Below are 20,710 nucleotides of genomic sequence, written 5' to 3'. Positions count from 1 at the left end.
TTCTGGACAGTTCTAGAAACTTCTTGATAGTTCTCACAATTCCAGAAGCTTCTTAACTATCTTGAAATATTGCGAATATCCTTAAAAATAGATCAATTTCAAAATATCATTGTGCTGACCACAAAAGCAAAGTTTACAGGAAATAATAACTTTTTTCTATCCATTTAAGGTACAATCAGGAAAACACACTTAACCACTGGAAACAATTTTTTTAAAAAAATTGTTACATGGTATAATAAACCTAAGTAAAGAATCTAAATAAAAACTGCTTGTCCTTTGCAATGTCTTCACTTCCAAGATAAACAGTTGTATGACATTAGCAACTAGGAGAATAGGTATTAAATTTCAGTCTCCTGAAGAAACACTATTTTGTCCAGTGAGTAATGTTCTTCATTTCAAGAATGTCAGGCTTTCCCAAGCTGCTGTATCTATCAATTCAAGGTGGCCAATAAGAGGTGGCACCATGTTTGGAAAGATTGTTCCAAATAGTTATAGAACTCTTGCTCTGGATTTAGTATGCCCAAATTAAGCATAAGATGTGTGTGCATGCATGCCTATGTACATTTATGATAAATAAGTTTGGAAAGGAAGAGGTAATATCATCTCCCGTCATACAGTATTTCCTGTAAAAATATCTCTACACATTCTTCAGAAACAAATCAAATTGTAGCATGCTAGCTATCACCAGAATAGTGCTTAACCTCATTCTCAGAAAGAATATATAGAACTTTTTAAAGGTCTTAAAAGATATGTTAAACATTTCCCCTAAATAAAGGAATCTAGGTTATATCATCTCATGTATGAATGGCATGTCAAAAAACACTATCGTGTTATAAAAGATGTATCAATTGGTTTAAGTTAGAAATATATTTCTATTATTTATTTATTACTTAGATTTGTATGCCGCCCCTCTCCGAAGACTCGGGGCGGCATACAATTAAGGTACAATGCAAGTAATTACAATTCATGCTCACTCAAAAGTGTATTTCAAATGATTGAAATTGTATGCATAGGTAGTCCTCAACTTATGATCACAATTGAGGCCTCAATTTCACTTGCTAAGTGAGAAGTTGTTAAATGTTGAGTTTTGCCTGATTTTACAACCTTTCTTGCCCCAGTTGTTAAGTGAATCACTGCAGTTAGTAACACAATTGTTAAGTGAATCTGGGTTCCCCATTGATTTAGCTTATCAGAAGGTTGCAAAAGGTGATCACATGACCCTGGGATACTGCAATCATCATAAATATGAGTCATTGCCAAATGGCAGAATTTTGATCATGTAATGGTCGCAAGTGTGAAAATTGTGATTTGTCACTTTTGTAGTGTCCTTATAACTTTAAGTGGTCACTAAACGAAGTCTAGGACTACCTGTATTGGCCCAGTTATAGGGAACAAGAATGTGTGTAGCTCTCCATAGATAAATGAATAGATTGGTGAAGAATGTCCTATGGGCTCTTTTCTGTAGCAATCACATTAATCAAAAATGGCAGTCCTCTCTTTTGCAAGAGATTTCTTCCTCTTTCAGTTTAATGCTTTTAGTTCTGTTCAGTAAAAATATTCTTAATTATCACCCAGTTGGCTAATGATAGTTGGGGGTTTTTTAGTTATAACTTCTTGGCTAATGATATTTGTGGTCTTATTCAAAAGCTAATTGAAATGAGTGAACTGCTCTTCAACACTGGTTGTTTTTGTGTCTATGGATATGTGTTACCTGACACTATCGTCTCCCTCATTCTTCAGTTCCAGAATCAGTAAAAGAGTTGACTCTTAGTGACAGAAGCACTGAAGATTTATATATTACTTGGTCCAAAGCTGATGGAGATGTTGATCAGTATGAGATCCAGCTTCTGTTCAATGACATGAAAGTTTTTCCATCTCATCACCTTGAAAATACTGTCGAATCATTCAAGTTTACATCCCTCACTCCAGGACGCCTTTACAAAATTGTTGTCATGACAATAAGTGGTGAAGCACAGCGTTCTACTTTCATAGAAGGATTGACAGGTTAGGGGGGGGGATATCAAAAGACTTCTGAACTTCCCTCTGTTGTATGGTGAATGCATGCAGTATGATCCAGTATGGATGTCAGCCAGGGATGAAATCCAGCAGGTTCTGACAGGTTCTAGAGAACTGGTAGCAGAAATTTTGAGCAGTTCGGAGAACCAGTAGTGGAAATTTTGAGTAATTCAGAGAACTGGCAAATACCACCTCTGGCTGGTCCCAGAGTTGGATAGGAATGGAGATTTTGCAGGATACTTCCCCTGCCACACCCACCAAGCTAGGCCCACAGAACTGGTAGTAAAAATCATTGGATTTCACCACTTGCCCTCCCATCCCAGTCACTCCTCACCTGGCCTAAGAAGGTAAGGGTGAAGTGGGGGATGGAGAAGCACTGATTCTCAGATGCCTCATTCTTGCTGGAGTTTCTTCTAGCCCATGTTAGTGCTGGGCATGCCTCAATCGCTTGAAGAGATTCTCCACTCTGAGACACTGGCTCAACCTGGCCACAACCGACACCGCCCATGCTAACATGAGGTTTGGTGGGCTGGGAATGAAATCCAGGAGTGAATGACAGAATGGGGGACAGGTCTGCAGCAGTGAATGACAGAACGGGGGACAGGTCTGCAGCATCCAGCCACAGCTTTAAAATTTGCACAGGGGACTTTTGCCACCTGGAGGATGCTTTTCAATGAAAGCCACTGGCAACATCAATCCACTGGAGGAGTAAAGAAGCTCAGGGCAGAGGGAAAAGGGGGCTGGCCCTGCCGAACCTCACACACGCGCCCCAGGGGTCATGCTTGGAGAAAGCTGGAGTGCCCTCTCCCTCTCTCTGTATCTCTATCTCACTCTGTGTGTGTGTGTGTGTGTGTGTGTGTTTGTATGTGTGTGTCTATGTTTCTCTCTGTATGTGTGTGTGTGTCTGTATCTCTCACTCTCACTCTGTCTATGTCTCTTCTCTCTCACTCAGAAAGCTGAAGCTGGGCCAACCCGGAGAGTTCTCCTTTGGGCACTTTGTTACTTCTTTTCTTTCTTCTTGACAACTCTTTGGAAATCCAGTCTGGCTGAGAAACAAGTGTGAGCCACGGGCGGAGGCTTCCCTTTAGGTGACCTCCCTCCTCCTTTCATCACCCTTTGGCTGCCTATGGCAGAGCCAGGTGGGGGCGCCCGAGTGATGAGACCCTCAAGTGAGCAGCTGCCTGCCCCATGGGTGCCTGTGTTGCGCTTTGGCTGAGCCCAGCCGCTGACTCTCATATCTGTAACTTTTAACTAGGCAACACTGTATCTCACAGGGCAAAACATTTTCAACTAAATTACTTCAAAGGGACTAATGTACAGAATGCGTCAAAAATCTACTCTATGACTCCCATGGAATAGAAATTTGCCAACTTTTATAAAACATTTTACGACATAAACATTATCATAAAATATTTCATGATAAAATACAAAATGTCATAAAACATTTCCTGTGGTCAATTGCTGATGTTTTACAGTGCTGTACAGTTCAACATGGGCTACTTTCAAAACAAATATATTACTGATATCTGTCCCTGAATTTTTAAGAACTTTTCTAGTACTCTAAAAGCTCTGCTTTTGTAAAAAGCATTGAGGAATCTGGCAAGGAATTATCTCAGAAACAATGATCCAACAGGTCACAGGTTTTCTAATAGAACCTAAAAATGAACGTACATTCTTATCACAGAATTGTATTTGAGGTGGCAGGATTTAAAGTTCACAGCATTGAACACAGCATCCTTCCCATCCCATTTCCATCACAACTACAAGTTTAATTTTCCAACCTATTCAGAATCCAGGTTTTGAGTTATTTATTCTTGCCATTTGTTCATAAATTTAGTTTCTGAAAATTCACATTCAAGCATCTGCAACTTTTCTCCAAGCTCTTTTGGGTTCCTGCCTACCTTTATTATAACCTCTCTTAATGTTTGTTTACAAAATTATAAAACAGACAATTATATTGTCTGGTCCAATGACTTTCCTTTCATGTTTTCTGCGATTTTGAAAATATATGCTATATTAAGGAATCATAAAGTAATTTTCTTTCCCATGTTGCCTTTTTGTCTCTTTAGTTCCAAGTGCAGTTAAAAATATTCATATTTTACCTGCCAGAATGATGAACAGCTTGAAAGTGAATTGGACCCCTGGAGGAGGAGATGTTGATTCTTATACTGTCACAATACTTCATCAGAACCGTCCCCTTGGTATCCAGACAGTTTCCAAACATGTATATGAGCACACTTTTAACAAACTAGAAGCAGGGGAGCAGTACATGGTTGTCGTACAGACCAAGAGTGGCTTTCTGCATAACAATTCAACTGCTGTTGGACGAACAAGTAAGTTCCTTCCTGAAACCATTGGGGCAAACAATTGCTAAATCTTCACAATCCCATCTTTGTCTCTCCAGTCCAGTTCTGTACATGTCTGCCCTTCTTTGACAGGCATTTTTTTCGTTCCATCCATTCAGTGACCTATGTGGTTGCTTAATGATTGTAACTGGCAGTGCCAAGATTGCAGTCATTTAGCAAGGCGGTCTTGAAGGCATTTGGCATAACAACCATTTGCTCAACGATCAAAATTCATGTCTCAACTGTGGCAGTAAGTCAAGGATTGCCTGTAACAATTGAAAATTGAGTAAAATGGACAAGATAATTAAAGAGCATTGCTTGGTCACAATAATCAACATCATAAGTGGCTTTTTAAAAATCTACATAAAGAGAATCTCATTTATATTTGAAGCTAGAAAAGAATAGGCAGAGGGAAGGTATAAATATATAAAACAGCTGTCATAAAAGTAGTTGAAATTTTAATTAATATGTCTGCTGCAGGGAGATGTTGTTTTTCTTGGTAGAGTTTTACCAGATATGACTTATCCAATTCTCTTCATTTTACATTCCATTGTTTTGTTTTCACCTCCCCTGAATAGCCATTTTGTAGCCACTCAATGGCAAACATCAATGATTGTAAATATGGTCGAATATTACCAAAAATTGAACTTGGAATTTTCAACTATATGGAAAAACTACTCATTTGTAATATTACCATTTAACAATTATTTATAGTTCCTGCTCCTGTTCAGCAATTGCATGCAGACAATGAATACAGCAGTTATTCATTGATGGTGACATGGAATGGTGCTCCTGGGGTATCCGAACATTATGACATCCTCCTGTTGACTGAGCATGGTGTCCTTCTATACAACAAATCAGAACCCGCCACTGCTAAACTACATAAATTTGAAAATTTAACACCAGGCAAAAAATATAAAATACAGATGTTCACTGTCAGCGGTGGTCTCTTCAGCAGCCGGGCAGAAACTGAAGGCCAAACAGGTACCTCAACACTTCTCCTAGGAAATAACAACTATCTACTGTTCTGTATATAGTTTTTAATTTTAAATTTCATCAGGAATAGCTGTATTGTTCTTATTGAATTGAATTATTATTATTTTAGCTAATTTCTTAGATATGGAAGCAATACATAAATAAAATATGCCCTCAAATCTGCCAGTATTTCAACTGTCCAAATAATTTCTTATATGAGAGTTCAGTTAATTTTGAGTCGTCTATAAATGCTGGTAAATATCCATAACAGGTTTATCCCTGTTTATTTTTCTTGATTATGAGAAACTTTCATATAAACTAAAGATGTGGGAATATTTAAATTAGAAGTATTTTGAATTCAAAATGTTAAATATATTCCACTACAAATGGGATTTGAATTTTTCCCAGGACATTAAACATTTATATATCAAATCCCTGGAAATTTTTCTTTAATTTGGAACATAGGTCTTTTTTCTTTTCTTTGCTTGCTTTCTTATTAATTGGGTACAGTATACTCCTTATATAGTATACTCCTTATATATCAGTCTCAATATTTAGCCCTTCCAGGAGAAAAAGTCCAGCATCATTAACGTAGCAAATAACAGTTAAATGTCCCAACTTAATTCATTTCTTATCGTATTTCTTTCTCTTTTACACACACATGCATATGCATTGGTTTGGCTTGGCTTGGTTGGTTTTTTTAAAAAAAAATAGCAGCCATTGTCTTTGCTTTATTCTTTCCTGAAGTTGGGTCTCCTATCCTTTTGCCAACTAATACAGTAATTTGAGTGTAGGTATGATAGTTATATTTTTAATTTAGTTGGAAATATGTATTAGACAACTACAGCCAACATTTCTCTTAGGGACCAATCACTTTTGTAGATGTGATATCTGTCATTGGAATGGACCCTTTTCTTCTTTACTGACAGACATTTTAACTATGACCGTATAACCATCATGTGTCAAACTTTCAATGACAAAACAAAAAAGAACTTAATTTCCCCTTAAAAAGAAAGGGTTTCAATAGTTTTAAAATTCCTGTTTCTAAATTGCCATATCAAAGCCAACCTAAAAGAGTCCTCACCACTTTAATGTTTTAACTTCACATCCATCACAATAAATGATGGAATATGCAAAATTAGGTCCATCTTATATACTGTATAAAGACTTATTATTATTATTATTTATTAGATTTGTATGCCTCTCCTCTCCAAAGACTTACACATCCACATATAAAAGACTGTAGTAGACAGACCCTGTACTCACTTTGAACACTTTTTTTAATGTTAAAGAATTTTTGAGTTCGTTATATAAAAAAATGATGTAAGCATGTATGTGTTGAAATTGTTGATATAAACCCCATTTATTTTTAATTGTGAGGTCCTTTGTGCTCTCTGACCTTGATTATTTTCTTGCAGATGTTTCATTACCCAAACTAGGTAACCTTATCAGTGCAAATATTATCTAGTTTTGGTAACCAAGCACAGAGAGCACCAAGGACTCCTCATTTCAACCATGAACCACAAATATTATCCTCTAACAGTATTTTTGATTATGCTAAGGTAGTACACTATACCAACTGTTCTTTTTAGGTTTTACAAACCACCTTGATTATGGCTCAAGAATTACCGTATTTCTCGGTGTATAAGATGCACCTTTTTCCTCCCTAAAATAGGCTGATAATTAGGGTGTGTCTTATACACTGAATGTAGCTTTTTTCCCCAGCCCTAACTAGCTGCTAACGATCTTCCCAGCTCTTACCTTGCAGGCTCTTTCATTGTGTCTCTCTGTGAAGATTGTTTTCCAAGCCCTAAGTCTTTGCAGGGTTTGTTTCATTACTTTAACTTGCTCTGAGTAAGCTTCTTTCTAGCCCTAACCAGGTGCTAACAATGTTCCCAGCTTTTACTGGCTTGCAAGCTCTTTCATTGTTAATCTCTGCCAAGAATTGATTCCAAATCCTGTCTTTGCAGGGGGAGGGGTGTTCATTGCTTTACTTGCTCCAGATATTTCTTTCCAGCCCTAACCAGGTGCTATTAATGTACCCAAGCTCTTTCATTGTTACTTTCATTGTTAAGTCTTTGCAGGGTTTGTTTCATTACTCTAACTTGCTCTGAGTAAGTTGCTTTTAGTCCTAACCAGGTGTTAACAATGTTCCAGCTTTTACCTACTTGCAAGCTCTTTCACTGTTGCTCTCTGCAAAGAAGAATGTTTTCCAAGCCTTAAGTCTTTGCATGTTTTTTTTCCCATTGCTCTACTTGCAATGTAAGGAAGATCTGAGGAAGGCTAGGCACCTGGGATCGGCTGGGGTGTGAGTTCATATGGGGGTGGCTAGCTTTCCACCTGGTTATTTTCTTTTAAAGAGAGAGAGAAAAAGAGGGGGGCAAATAACAAGTTTCTCTAGAGAAAGAAATGTGCATCTCCCATCAATTGCAGTGTAAAGGCAGAAAGACAGAATTACACTGCACTTGATGGGAGATACACATTTCTTTCTCTAGTGAAGCTGGTTATTCACCCGCCCTCTTCTCTCTCTCTCTCTCTCTCTCTCTCTCTCTCTCTCTCTCTCTCTCTCTCTCTTTCTCTCTCAAAGAAAAGAACCAAGTGGAAAGCTAGCCACCCCAGTCGAACTCACACTCCAGTCGATCCCAGGTGCGTAGCCTTCCTCAGATCTTCCTCAGCTGGGCTTGGCTTCACACTCGCAGCTGCTATGTCTTCAGAGCCTGGAGCTGTCATGCAGTTGCAGAGTGATGCCAGCTCTAAGTCCAGCTAGAGCAAAAGGGGGTGTGAATCTGAACCGTGGTGTGGGTGGGTATGGGGGGAGGAGAGAGAACCAGGAGGAGAGCTGAGTCTGGCATGACTGGTGGAAGAATTCTGGGAGTTGAAGTCCACAAGTCTTAAAGCTGCAAGTTGAAAGACCCCTAAGTTAGAGGTTAGGAGTGCAAGGGTCTTCAAATCTGGCAGGTTTAAGGCTTGTGGACTCCAACTCACATTTCTGAGCTAGCATGACTGGTGGAGGAATTCTGGGAGTTGAAGTCCAGGTGTACATGATTTTAAAAAGTATACATGGTTGTAAAAAGTATTCTTCTACACTGGTATTTTATTAAACAATATAATACTACACCATTTGGTTCAGAATGCTTTTTTCTTTGTTTTCCTCCTCTAAAATCTAGGTGCGTCTTATAAACCGGTGCGTCTTATACACCGAAAAATACGGTACTATGATGAATAGTATATAAATAAATGCACCTGGGAACTGTTTTCTAGTTTATGCATGATTATGTAAATTTTATGATTACATTTTGTTAGCTTGCAATATCGAGGAGTTGATCAGATTATAATGGCATTTATTTCCGGTTAATTTTATAAAAGGCAATACGTGGATATTTAATGTGTCGATACAGTTTTTTAAATTATTCAGAGATTGCTCTCTTCTCTATTTCAGCTCCTGCAGCTGTCACAAATCTGAAAGTTACAGAACGTACCACTGGACGCTTGTCATTCAACTGGACTACTTCTCTGGGAGAATTTGATAAATACGATATTTTTTTGTATAATCCAGACACATCTCTTCAGGACAGAAATTCAGGAAACCAGAATCTCCAAAAGTATTCCTTCCAGAATTTGGTGCAAGGAAGACTTTACAAAATTGTAATTGTTACTCACAGTGGCAAGCTTACTAAAGAAGCCTTCATTTTTGCGAGAACAGGTGAACTTTTCATGAGTTAATCTATCTACAGAAATATGGACTTTAATAGTGGGTTAGAACTGGGGAAAGCTATTTTTATATACCTGCTAGTAAAGAATATTACAGTTACTGTAGTTCTTCCTGCCTGCTTTACAACTTTACAGAGAAAGGGAAAGTTCCAATATCATAGTTAAGCTATGGTTTAGTGAGGTATAAACAAACCTAGTCTGTACTTAAGCTCCCATATTTCTTGTTTATATCTCACTATAACCTTTCTCATATTTCTTTTTACTGCCCATCTAGAACTTGTTTAGAAATTTTACACTTTATTTTTGATTAATCAAAGTTTTCTTTATCATGTATAATTAAATTGTGGTTAATTTAAACTAGCATGATCTATAAAACACCACTGAACATTAGCTTGTTGCAATAAAACATAACTTACCTTTGTCAGTCAAAATCTACAATCCAAAATTAATTAAAACAGGAACAAAACTTATGGAGACTTCTTTGTCATTAGATCATTAAAATGAGCAAAAGTCCCCAATCTTAGATTAAAATGCCTTCCTATATCACCAATTTGTGTGACAATTTATTTATTTATTTATTTATTTATTTATTTATTTATTTATTTATTACTTAGATTTGTATGCCGCCCCTCTCCGAAGACTCGGGGCGGCTCACAACATGTAAAAACAAATCATAAGCAATCAGACAAATTTAAAATATTTAAATATTTAAAAACCCCATATGCTAACAGACAATCCAGTAGGATAGTACGATTCGACTTGATGTTAAATTTTGAGCCCCTTTTAAAGCAGCCAATCAGAAGTAATAATTCTAAGGACATTGTGAATTCAAAACATGTTTATATTTAGACTTAGATTTAAAATAACTGTATTGTCGCTTTGAATGTATACTAATCAGCATACACTAAAATGAAATTTTGTTGCATACAGCTCTCAAAGGTTCACCACCCCCATATATAGTATACAAACATGACACAATAAATAAATAAAAAAAATACAAAATTATGCATATACCCACATATATTATATGACACAGAAATAACACAGTCTAGTCCAGATATATACATGTACATGACAAGAAAAACAAATCTTGCAAGTGGACTAGACAAATGGCATAGAGAAGAAAGCTGTTACAAAATCTGGTAGTCATGCTAGAAATACTTTGAAACCTTCTTCCAGAGGAGAGCAACAGAAAGAGACCATAAAGTGGGTATGTGGGATCTCTTAACAATGCTTTGAGCTCTAAGCACATAGTACTTATAAGCAGCATCCTGAATAAAGGGAAGTGAGTGTCCTATAATCTTCCTTACCACTCTCTAAATGGACCTTATCTGAGATACTGCTGCCACCAAACCAAAGAGTGATGCAGTTTGTTAAAATGCTCTCAATTGTATGTCTGTAAAAGTAGACAGGACAAAAGGAGAAGGATGTGCTTTCCTCATCCAATACATGAAATGCATGTGCTGGTTTGCATGCTTCACTAAGGATAACATATAGAGAAACCAGTTCAGATTGTTAGTTATCTGCAACCCCAGATATTTAATACTGTTGACCATTTCTACAGCTGTATCCTTGAGTGCAGTATGACTATGCCAGCTATTTCTAAAATCTAGAGTGATGTCCTTTGTTTTATTAACATTTAGAACCAGATTACTTTTATTTATTTGATATACAGAAGTACAAATTAGTGGCTGGTATAAATGTTGAACATTCTCTATTGTCTTCTGTTTAGACCCAGCTCCAGTTGGCAATCTCAAAGGATGCAATAGGAATATGACTAGCAGCCTATGGTTTACTTGGAATCCAGCACCAGGAGATGTTGATTATTATGAATTACATCTTTATAACACAAATGGCACACAGAAGGAAGCACAGCGTGGAAAAGATCTGACAGAATGGCATTTCCAGGATTTAGTTCCTGGTAGAAAATATACTCTTGTCGTGGTTACCTATAGTGGTGAGCTTTTTAATTCAGCTAATACAGAGGGACGAACAGGTAAATAACAACCCTGTCTTTCTTTTATGTTATTGGAGACATATAATTAAATTTGGCATGTAGTCTTTGTTCCTTAATGTCTGTACCATGAAAATGTTTTGTAAATGCTTTATAATTCAATTTGTAAGTGCTTTATAATCCATCTTTTTCCTCAGAAGAATTTTTATTGCATTCAGTGGACTTTCCTCCAAATAAATAATGCATGGATTGCCAGATCATAGGTACAGCTTTGAACAAGCATATATGATTTTAAAACAAATTAATACAAGTTTCATTGATGCTTTCACAGTGATCCGTGTCTGATTCAAATGGATAAGAAACTAAAAGATAGCTCTAATAAAATGCATATAATTCCTTTCATCAGTATAATCAAAGATTTGTATAATATGCAATTCCACACAAAAGTTAAAAGAATTGGAAATCGGCATACTAAGAATCCTGTTTGTTTGTTTGTTTGTTTGTTTGTTTGTTTGTTTGTGTCAAGTACGTATTGGTAATATACATAACATTGTTTATATCTATAAGATGGAATCTATGTATAAGTTTGTTTTTAGTCGTCTTTTGAGTTCCACATGGAATTTACTGGAGCGTATGCATTGTAATAGAGATAGATTCGTCTAAAACTAAGTTTTCTGTGATTGGCATTCTTCTGGCAATGGAGTTTACAGTGTAGATAAATTTCCATTTGCTGGTACTGGTACTGATAAAAGGGAACATTAGAACAGGGACAGTAGGCATGCTAGTGCACTTATGCGTGCCCCTTACTGACCTCTTAGGAATTGGGTGAGCTCAACAGTGGACAGTCTAAAGGTAAAGTTTGGTGATGAAACCACAGAGTCAGGTAGTAAGTTCCAGGCATTAACCACTCTGTTGCTAAAGTCGTATTTTCTGTAGTAAAATTTGGGGCGGTTCACTTTGAGTTTGCATCTGTTGTGTGCTCGTATATTGTTATGGTTGAAGCTGAAGTAGTTGTTGACAGGAAGGACATTGTAGCAGATAATTTTATGAGCTATGCTTAGGTCATGCCAAAAGTGATGTAGTTCTAAGCTTTCTAAGTCTTGACATAGTTCTAAGCTTTCTAAGGATTTCAAGTCTGGTTGTGTAAGGTATTCTGTTGTAAATAGAGGAGTGGAGGGCTCTTCTCATAAAGTATCTCTGGACACTTTCTAACTTATATATGTCCAATATGTGGTGTGGGTTCCAGATAGATGAGCTGTATTCAAGGATTGGTCTGGCAAATGTTTTGTATGCTCTGGTTAGTAGTGAGATATTGCCAGAGAAAAAGCTACATAAGATTAGGCTAACAACTCTTGATGTCTTTTTGGTCATGTTGTTGCAGTGGCCTCTGGCACTTAGGTCATTTGATATGAGTATTCCAAGTTCTTTGACAGAGTGAGGGTCGTCTGCAAGGTCTTGTCTATTCAGCTTGTTTATTCAGCTTGTATCGAGGGGCCATCAAGCCATCGTTATTCTTATGCTCAGTGCCATCTCTGGAAACTTTGATGATTTCTTTGGGGGTAATGGTTTGTGTATGAGGCTGCTGATAATATTGCATACTATGTTGATTCATCATTTTCTTCTAGTCTAAATAGGATTGCATTATGACGTTTTTGCTTGTGCTTGATGGTGTCTTTGACTATAATGGAGATGTCGATGGTTGAGTTGGTAGGTATTTGTGATAGTTGTTGAGGTAGTATTTGTAGTGGTGGTTGTTGAGTGGTGCTAGGTATTTGGTTTGTTACATTTGTATTTTTCGGTCCTTGGATTTTTGTTCCCCCAAAGATGTAAAACATGGTCCTAAGTATGTCAATAGTTGTGGTTCTAGGCATGCCAGTAGTCATGATTCTAATTTTGTTTCAATGGTTTTCTATGATTGTTTGTTGAGTCTTTGTGGTTGCTTCAAAGGTATGGATCCTCTCAGACATAGCAATGAAGTTGTCTAGTTTTGGTGAGCAGAATAGGTATATATAGAAAAATGAAGGAGTTTCTTGGAGAAAGTTGGCTACCTGCTTGGTCATTTTTTGGCAGGAATGGTGGGCAGATTTGGTACATATGTGGCATTTCTTGGAAGCATCATATTTGTTGATGGCAACATGGCATTTATAGTATGTGCTGAGATCCTATGGGTTGCTGCTGCTTTCCATGTCTTTTGTCTGTGGGGTTTTGGAGTTTTTGCCTGGAATGGTCGCTGATTAGTTTAGATTAGATATTCAACACAGTAAGTTCAGTCCAATAGGTATGTAACAATAATTACAATGAGACAGTTTTAAGAAGGTTTAAAATGGTCAGTGTGTGGCTCTGGCTGCTAATTAATTAATAATTTATCAATTAATTAATTCAAATTATTTAATAATTAGTAAACAACAAACTAATTAATGGACTAGCTGGTGATTTAAGACTTTTCCGGGTTAGTAATTGAGATTAAAAAACAAAATACTAATATTTAGGTAAAATTGAAAGTGAAATAGATAAAATTTGATCACATGTTTCAACTTTGAGCCAAACTATACCTCAATAACTGTTGGAAGCATATTTTGTAAAGAGGTTCAGGATACTATCAGCCTATTTTTCCCTGATAACTATAAAGAATCATGTCAAATTTGATGTGCGAGGAAGAAAAGGGAGTTGAAGTCCGCAAGTCTTAAAGTAGCCAAGTTTGGAGACCCCTGTTCTAGAATTATATCCTTAAGTGTACTACCTACTCAAGTGAAATATGAGCCACTCTGAGGCTTCGGAGTGGGGTGGCATACAAATCTAATAAGTAATAATAAAAATGATTGTGTTTTTCTGTTTTTTTTATCTTAAGTGCCAATTCCTCCCAGTACTGTGTCATTTGCTGATGTGACCAACACCTCTTTATCTATCGCATGGCTGGGCCCTCCTGATTGGACAGACTATGATGATTTTGAGTTGCAGTGGATCCCAAAAGATGCCCTCACAGTCTTCAATCCTTACATTAGCAGCAAATCAAAAGACCGCATCTTGAATGGCCTCCACCCAGGAAGACTCTATCAGTTCAGTATCAAGACAGTTAGTGGTCCAGTTCGGAAGACCTACAGTAAACCCCTTCTTGGAACTGTGAGGACAAGTAAGAAGTGGCAAGATCTTTTTTTGAATTGAATCATGACACTGTTAAGACAGCTTGATAGATTCAATGATTACTTTATATAAAAAAGCAACATAAACCATTGTTGCAGATTCAAAACTTTTTGGTAATGGCATCTCCATGTTGCTGATTTGCGTTGGATGGGGAATAATAGTCGAACACAAGAACTGGATAAAAAACGGGTCACTTTATTGACTTACAGAAAGAGACCTGCAGAGGAAACTAAATGGGGCGGAAGACCTGACACAATATACCTGGGTAACTAATGGGCGTAACTCCTTGCTTGGTAAGGGTGAAGCATGACACGCCTTTACCCAAACATAAAACCATGCACCATGTGTGGGAGGCCCCACCCCCATGACCCAGAAGCGGAAATGACGTGGATGAGCCCCAAGCATTCCTCCCTCCCACCGCTCCGTCCGATGTGGAAGCATGAGTTGTGTGACGAAGGAACCCATCATCTTTCAAAAGATGCCCAAGGAAGAACACACAGTTGTTACTGACATCCTTTTCCACCCCGTTTCTGCCAAATAGTGACCAATACTAAAATAAATTCAAATCAACCTATTTACAAAGGGATACCCCTAACCCCTTAAAACCTCACACACAACCAGGGTGGAGAAGGGGAAAAAACAATCTGACATGAGCTTCCAAGATTGAAAAAAATTCCTTCTCAGCTCCCATGGGCAACCTCTCGAAAGACATCCTGGATATAGTGGAAGGTGGGTGGGTGATCGATTGGGAGGTGAGCAGGGACCAAAAAGGAGGGAGGGTGAGAAGAGAAGGTCCTGAAATAGGCCTGCTGACCATGCCCCCCTCCAATGACATCCCCTGCAAACCAATTGCACTCGGGGAATTCCCTTGCCTCCCGAGGAGCAATCAGCTGGGAGGCAGCAGAGACTCCCCTCCCAATCAGGTGGGAATGTCGGGCTGGCAGCGTTTTCTCTGCCAGCCCTCACCTGACATTTGGTGTGCTGCCAACAGCATGTAGGAGTGTTCGCGCTGTGCACAAGCACGCCCAACTGGGAGGCGGTGTCCTTGCCCCTCCCCGCCATCGCAAATGTCCACTGGGCGATGAATTCGCCCGGCCTCTCAATTCCTGGATTTAAATTTTTCTTCTTGCATCATTACCCACAGCTAGAAGGACTAATGAAAAAATTACCTGTGATATTTACCTTCTTTCCCAAGATCTTGTTCTTTCTTGTAAATATTTCACTTCTCTTCTGGCCAGTCTCATTTCCTCTTATCCTTTACAGTAATTTTCTCCTCCTGAATCAATTTTCCAGTGATCATTTTTCCAGCTGGCCAAAGGAAGACGACAGCATCCAGCTCCTGTTCTTGTTCTCCCCTTGTTGTATTTGTTTTTAATGGCAAAGGAAAAAGCGTCTGAAAAAAAAACAATCCTGGGAACTGGGCAAGGTGGGAGTTCCCACCAGTGGGAAACTTCCCCTTCTCTTAGTAGCAGTAACTCTTCAGAACTCAGGTTCCCAACCCCCACACAAGGCATCCATCAATGTGTTAAATCACCAAGACCCTTTGGAGTAAAGATTTAAAATACATCAATATGGCATATAAGGCATTGTAAATCTCAACTGAGTGCAAACTAAGTCTTAGGATGTTTAATGTACATTTCCTATAAACTTCTAATGTTTAAGGTTATCATAACCTATAAATACTGCAATTTAAAGAATTTATTTAAATTATGGTTACATCTGGAAAATTTAGCAACAATTAGTTAATAATTTAGAATTTGCTATTCCTCCAGTGTTAAAATTGCGGCAACTCCATTTTCTCTAATAGCACGATTGAAATTTTTTTCCCGTCCCCTAGGCTTATAGAATAGCACCGGCAGACTTACCCGCCGGTGCCTTTTGCAGGAGGGTCGGGACGACACCGGACACATGGCCGCCGCCATCTTGGATCTCGGCTGAAGTCTCGCGAGATCGCGAGGCTTCGGCCGAGAGTCAGGCCAGGGTGGCCTGATTGCTGACGTGGCCGGGCGGGGCTTGCCAGCCCTATAAAAGGACGTGCAGGCCCGGGTTTGGCCTGTTCGCCCGGACCACGTCAGCAGAGCAGACACATGGCTGTCTGCTCTTGGAGCCTCTTTCGGCGGCCGCGTGGGCGGCCGCCGCTTTTGGAAGCCTCGTCGGAGGCTTCAGGAGGCTGCAGCTCGTTGGAGCAGCTGGGCGAAAGCCCCATCCGCCTATTATCCCGTTCAGTAAGAGGCGGCCGCGGGTTGCGGCCGCCATTTTGGAAGCCTCACCGGAGGCTCGTGGAGCGGTCTGGGGGGCTTCGGGTCCGGCGGGAAGGCCGGGTTTCGTTTCGGCCCTCTATTTTGTCCGGGGGGTGATCCTTCTGGTCACCCCCTCGGGAACGTGGGGGATCGGGCGGTGGGATCGCGTGGCGCCCCCCCCCCCCGGGTTCGTGACCCCGGTACAGGGGGCAGTTAGGCCCTTGGCGGAAGCTCCCTGCTGCTGCGCTGCCTGTGTGGGCAGAGGCCATTTGCTGCCCTCTTGTCATTACTGTGTAAAAAATAAGAACGAAATAACACATAAATAATAATAATAATAAAACTGATAATATTGGTAGTTATGGTTAACGCGATTAATATATTTGTATATATATATTATGAGCAGACAATTATTTAAATATTTTGGTAGCCCAGCTGGTAGCGGTACCTAGGGGGGTGATGCGGCCCTCTGCCAGGGCTAACTAGGAAGGGGCCCCCGGGAGGGGTCCTGCTGGGGAAGGGGGTTGGTGCCACCCGGTCCCAGTGTCTTGGAGTTTTTCGGGGGGGGCACCTGTAACCAGGTTTGGCCCCCCGCCGGCTCCTACTGCGGGGGCACAGGCCCCTGGGGCAGCTTTTCTGCTAGGGCCTGGTGTGTCGGGGGCGGGGGGTTGGACCCTGCCAACACAGGCTGTAGTGCCTCCGCCCCTTTTGACGGCTTACCCATCGGGGCCTGGGGTATTGGGTATGGGGGCCACCACAGTGTGGGACCCGTTCCCCGCATGTCATGGGTTTGCTGCAAAGGGGATGGTTTTCGCCCCTTTTGTACATACAGCCATGCGTGTGGGGAGGCGGGGGTTCCCATGCCGCTTCGGTGAGACCCTGCCCCTAAATGGGGATGGTTAGGATGGGAAAGGGTACAGGGAACAACCCCCACCTACTGGGGGAAAAGGGGCCCAGCCCATCTAATTTAAAAACACTTGAGGGTTGGTTGAGGGACTACCACCCTCGCTCGAGAGCGACTGCTCTCTTGCTAGGTTTCTTGAAGGGATTCAGGATCCCTTACATGGGGGTTAGGCAAGCCTTCATGTCCAACAACCTCAGGTCGGTTGTGGGACATGAAGACATTGTTCGGTCCAAGTAGCGAAGGCGGTGGCCGAGGGGAGGGTCCTGGGGCCCTTCCCAGAGCTGCCCTTCCCGAATTTGGGGTGTCCCCGTTGGGGGTGGTCCCCGAAAGACGGGTGGTGAATTAGGTTGATTCACCACCTGTCTTTTCCTAAAGGGGAGTCAGTGCATGATTTCGTTCCTGGCGAACTTTGTTCAGTCCGGCATGCATCCTGGATGCGACCGTGGCCATGGTAAGGGAGTGTGGGATTGGAGCCCTTGCGGATAAATGCGACATTAAGTCAGCATCCCGGCTCCTCTCCATACACCCAGATGGCTTCGAGCTGTTGGGCTTCCATTTCGAAGGTGGTTTTTATGGGACAGGGTTTTACCCATGGGTTGCTCTGTCTCCTGCTCTCTTTTGGAGAGCTTTAGCACCTTCCTGGAGTGGGCGCTCAGGAGGCGCAGTGGTCTGGGCTCAGTCGTTCACTGCCTTGATGATTTCTTGATGGCGGGGCCTGCGCGTTCGGAGCAATGCTTTGCTCTAATGCGGGACTTCGAAGCCCTTTGTGCTCAGTCAGGGGTGCCTTTCGCCTCTGAGGAGACCAAAGGCCCCGCCACCAAGATTACCTTCCTTGGTATTGAATTGGACTCAGAGGAGCAATCTTTTAGACTGCCCCTGGACAGGTTGATTAAAATCAGGGGTAAGCTCGATGCGGTTCTGGGCTGCATGATGGTCACTCTTCGGCAGCTCCAGGAACCAGCTGGGATACTTAATTTTGCCTGCCGGGTTATTGTGCCAGGCAGGGCCTTTTCTAGGAGGTTATACGCTGCGATGAACGGCCTCCGTTGCCCCATTATCGTACCCGCTTATGCGCAAGGGTCAGGGCTGACCTCTGCGTGTGGCGGGAGTTTTTAGACCAATTTACTGGGCTGTCTTTTTGGAGGCACGAGCTTCTTTTGGAAGCTGTGTTGCAGCTCTGCTCCGATGCCGCGGGGACTTGTGGTTTTGGGGGTAGTGTTCAGTGACCAGTGGTGCTGGTCGGTTCGGCCTCCGGAATGGAGTGCCTCTTCATTGGTTAAGGATTTGACTTTTTGGAGTTCTTCCCCTTGATGGTGGCCCTAGCGCCTTGGGGTGAGAAGTTTAGGGACAAGCCTGTGCATTTTTTGGTGTGACAACCTAGCGGTTGTCCATGTTGTGAACGCCCTGTCCTCTAAGAGTGACAGTGTCATGCGGCTTGTCCGCCATTTTGTGCACAGGTCCTTGTCCCTAAACACATTGTTTTTTGGCTAGGCATGTCCCCGGGTTGGATAACGGGGTCACTGACGCCTTGTCCCGGGGTCAGTTGTCCTGGTTTCGGACCCTGGCCCGTGGGCACGTGCGTCACCAGAGGCTTTTCCCGACCACCTTTGGAGCCTGTGTGGGCTCCTGGGCAGTGGAGAGTAGTGGCCTGCTGGCTACGGCCCTCTCAGTGGTGCCTGGCACTCTGGGGGGCTTAGCAGCAGGCAGGTGAAGAGTTCGGGGATTTCAGGCAGGATATGGGTTACCCCTATAACTGGCCTGCCCCAGTTGTGTACCCGGCCATCTTTGTGTCCTGTTTAGGCAGTGCGGCCTTTCAGTTAGGACTTTGAGGTCCAGGTTGGCCGGCCTCGCCTTTTGTCTAAAGCGGGGGTGGGTTTATTGATTTGTGGTGACTTCTGCATTGTGATGATACGGGAAGGCTGGGCCAGGGCCTTATCGCAGGCTGCCAGGTCATTCCGTGCCTTCCTTTTCATTGCCTTCATTAGGTGGGTTCTAGTGTATAGGGTTTGGCCAGGCCAAGTATGGATCCCGCCGATTAGGGAACCTCGTTCCGTAGCGGCACTGCCACTAGTGCGGTAACGGCGTTCTCGATACGGAGGATTCGTGGACGTCGACCGCTGGTGGTCAGCGGCCTGTTTTAGGGTATGAACGGCCGGTTGAGGGTCCGGGGTAAGATCTTAGGCCAGGCTCCCCTTTGGTCCCCTTCTATTCAACCCCGCCAGGACGCGACCGGCGGTGTTGCTTTGGGTCATGGAGCGCCCGCTGACCACTCAGCAACCAGGTACCGCCGGGGGGGACCCTGCCGTCGTGGCGGCTGGGTCATTGTTGTCTGGCTGGGGAGAAGGGGTGTGCGGTGGAACGGGTGTTTATACCACTATGGCTGGGAGGGCGGCATCCCATTGCTGCGCCCAGGTGGTCCTAGGAGGGCAGCATACCAGTGCTGCGCCCAGGTGGTCCTGGGAAGGCGGCATCCCATTGCTGCGCCCAGGTGGTCCTGGGAGGGCGGCATCCCATTGCTGCGCCCAGTTGGTCCTGGGAGGGCGGCATCCCATTGCTGCGCCCAGTTGGTCCTGGGAGGGCGGCATCCCATTGCGGCTCCCAGATGGTCCTGGGAGGGCGGCATCCCATTGCTGCGCCCAGGTGGTGCTGGTAGGGCGGCATCCCATTGCTGCGCCCAGTTGGTCCTGGGAGGGCGGCATCCCATTGCTGTGCCCAGGTGGTCCTGGGAGGGTGGCATCCCATTGCTGCGCCCAGTTGGTCCTGGGAGGGCGGCATCCCATTGCTGTGCCCAGGTGGTCCTGGGAGGGTGGCATCCCATTGCTGCGCCCAGTTGGTGCTGGGAGGGCGGCATCCCGTTGCTGCGCCCAGAGGTGTGCTGGGAGGGCGGCATCCCATTGCTGCGTCCAGTTGGTGCTGGGAGGGCGGCATCCCATTGCTGCGCCCAGTTGGTGCTGGGAGGGCGGCATCCCATTGCTGCGCCCAGATGTGTGCTGGGAGGGCGGCATCCCATTGCTGCGCCCAGTTGGTGCTGGGGGCGGCATCCTATTGCTGCGCCCAGATGTGTGCTGGGAGGGCGGCATCCCATTGCTGCGCCCAGTGGGTGCTGGGAGGGCGGCATTCCATTGCTGCGCCCAGGTGGTACTGGGAGGGCGGCATCCCATTTGCTGCGCCCAGGTGAGGGTCTTGCACCTCGGTGGCAAGGACCGGTGTTGGCCTGGGGTTATACTTTAGATCTGCCAGGCTCGCGAAGCCTGCGGTGGCTTCGCACGGTGGGGCCCACCGCGCAAGTGGTGTGGTCTAGATCCTCCTGAGGATCACTTGGTGGGACGCCATTTCCCTTAGGGCCCTTCACCGGGTTAGACATGGAGTTATTAAGGCCCTGGGTATGGTAGTCGGAGAGTTAGGTAGGGTGGTAGTGGCCCATCCC

The 20,710-nt window shown here is 42.9% G+C and overlaps 1 protein-coding gene across 1 annotated transcript in view; it reads left to right on the top strand.

Annotated features, from left to right (window-relative positions):
• PTPRB (protein tyrosine phosphatase receptor type B) overlaps positions 1-20,710 on the top strand; it is a 92,856-nt gene that overhangs the window by 22,909 nt on the left and 49,237 nt on the right. Inside the window, 6 exon segments of the mRNA XM_070755704.1 lie at positions 1,741-2,004; positions 4,086-4,349; positions 5,076-5,345; positions 8,776-9,039; positions 10,780-11,043; positions 13,850-14,131. Of these exon segments, the coding sequence (XP_070611805.1) occupies positions 1,741-2,004; positions 4,086-4,349; positions 5,076-5,345; positions 8,776-9,039; positions 10,780-11,043; positions 13,850-14,131 (1,608 nt within the window).

Source organism: Erythrolamprus reginae, chromosome 6 (genome assembly GCF_031021105.1).
Source record: "Erythrolamprus reginae isolate rEryReg1 chromosome 6, rEryReg1.hap1, whole genome shotgun sequence".
NCBI classification, from domain to species: domain Eukaryota; kingdom Metazoa; phylum Chordata; class Lepidosauria; order Squamata; family Dipsadidae; genus Erythrolamprus; species Erythrolamprus reginae.
The sequence above is the reverse complement of the archived record's forward strand: the minus strand, read 5'-3'. Positions and strand labels throughout refer to the sequence as shown.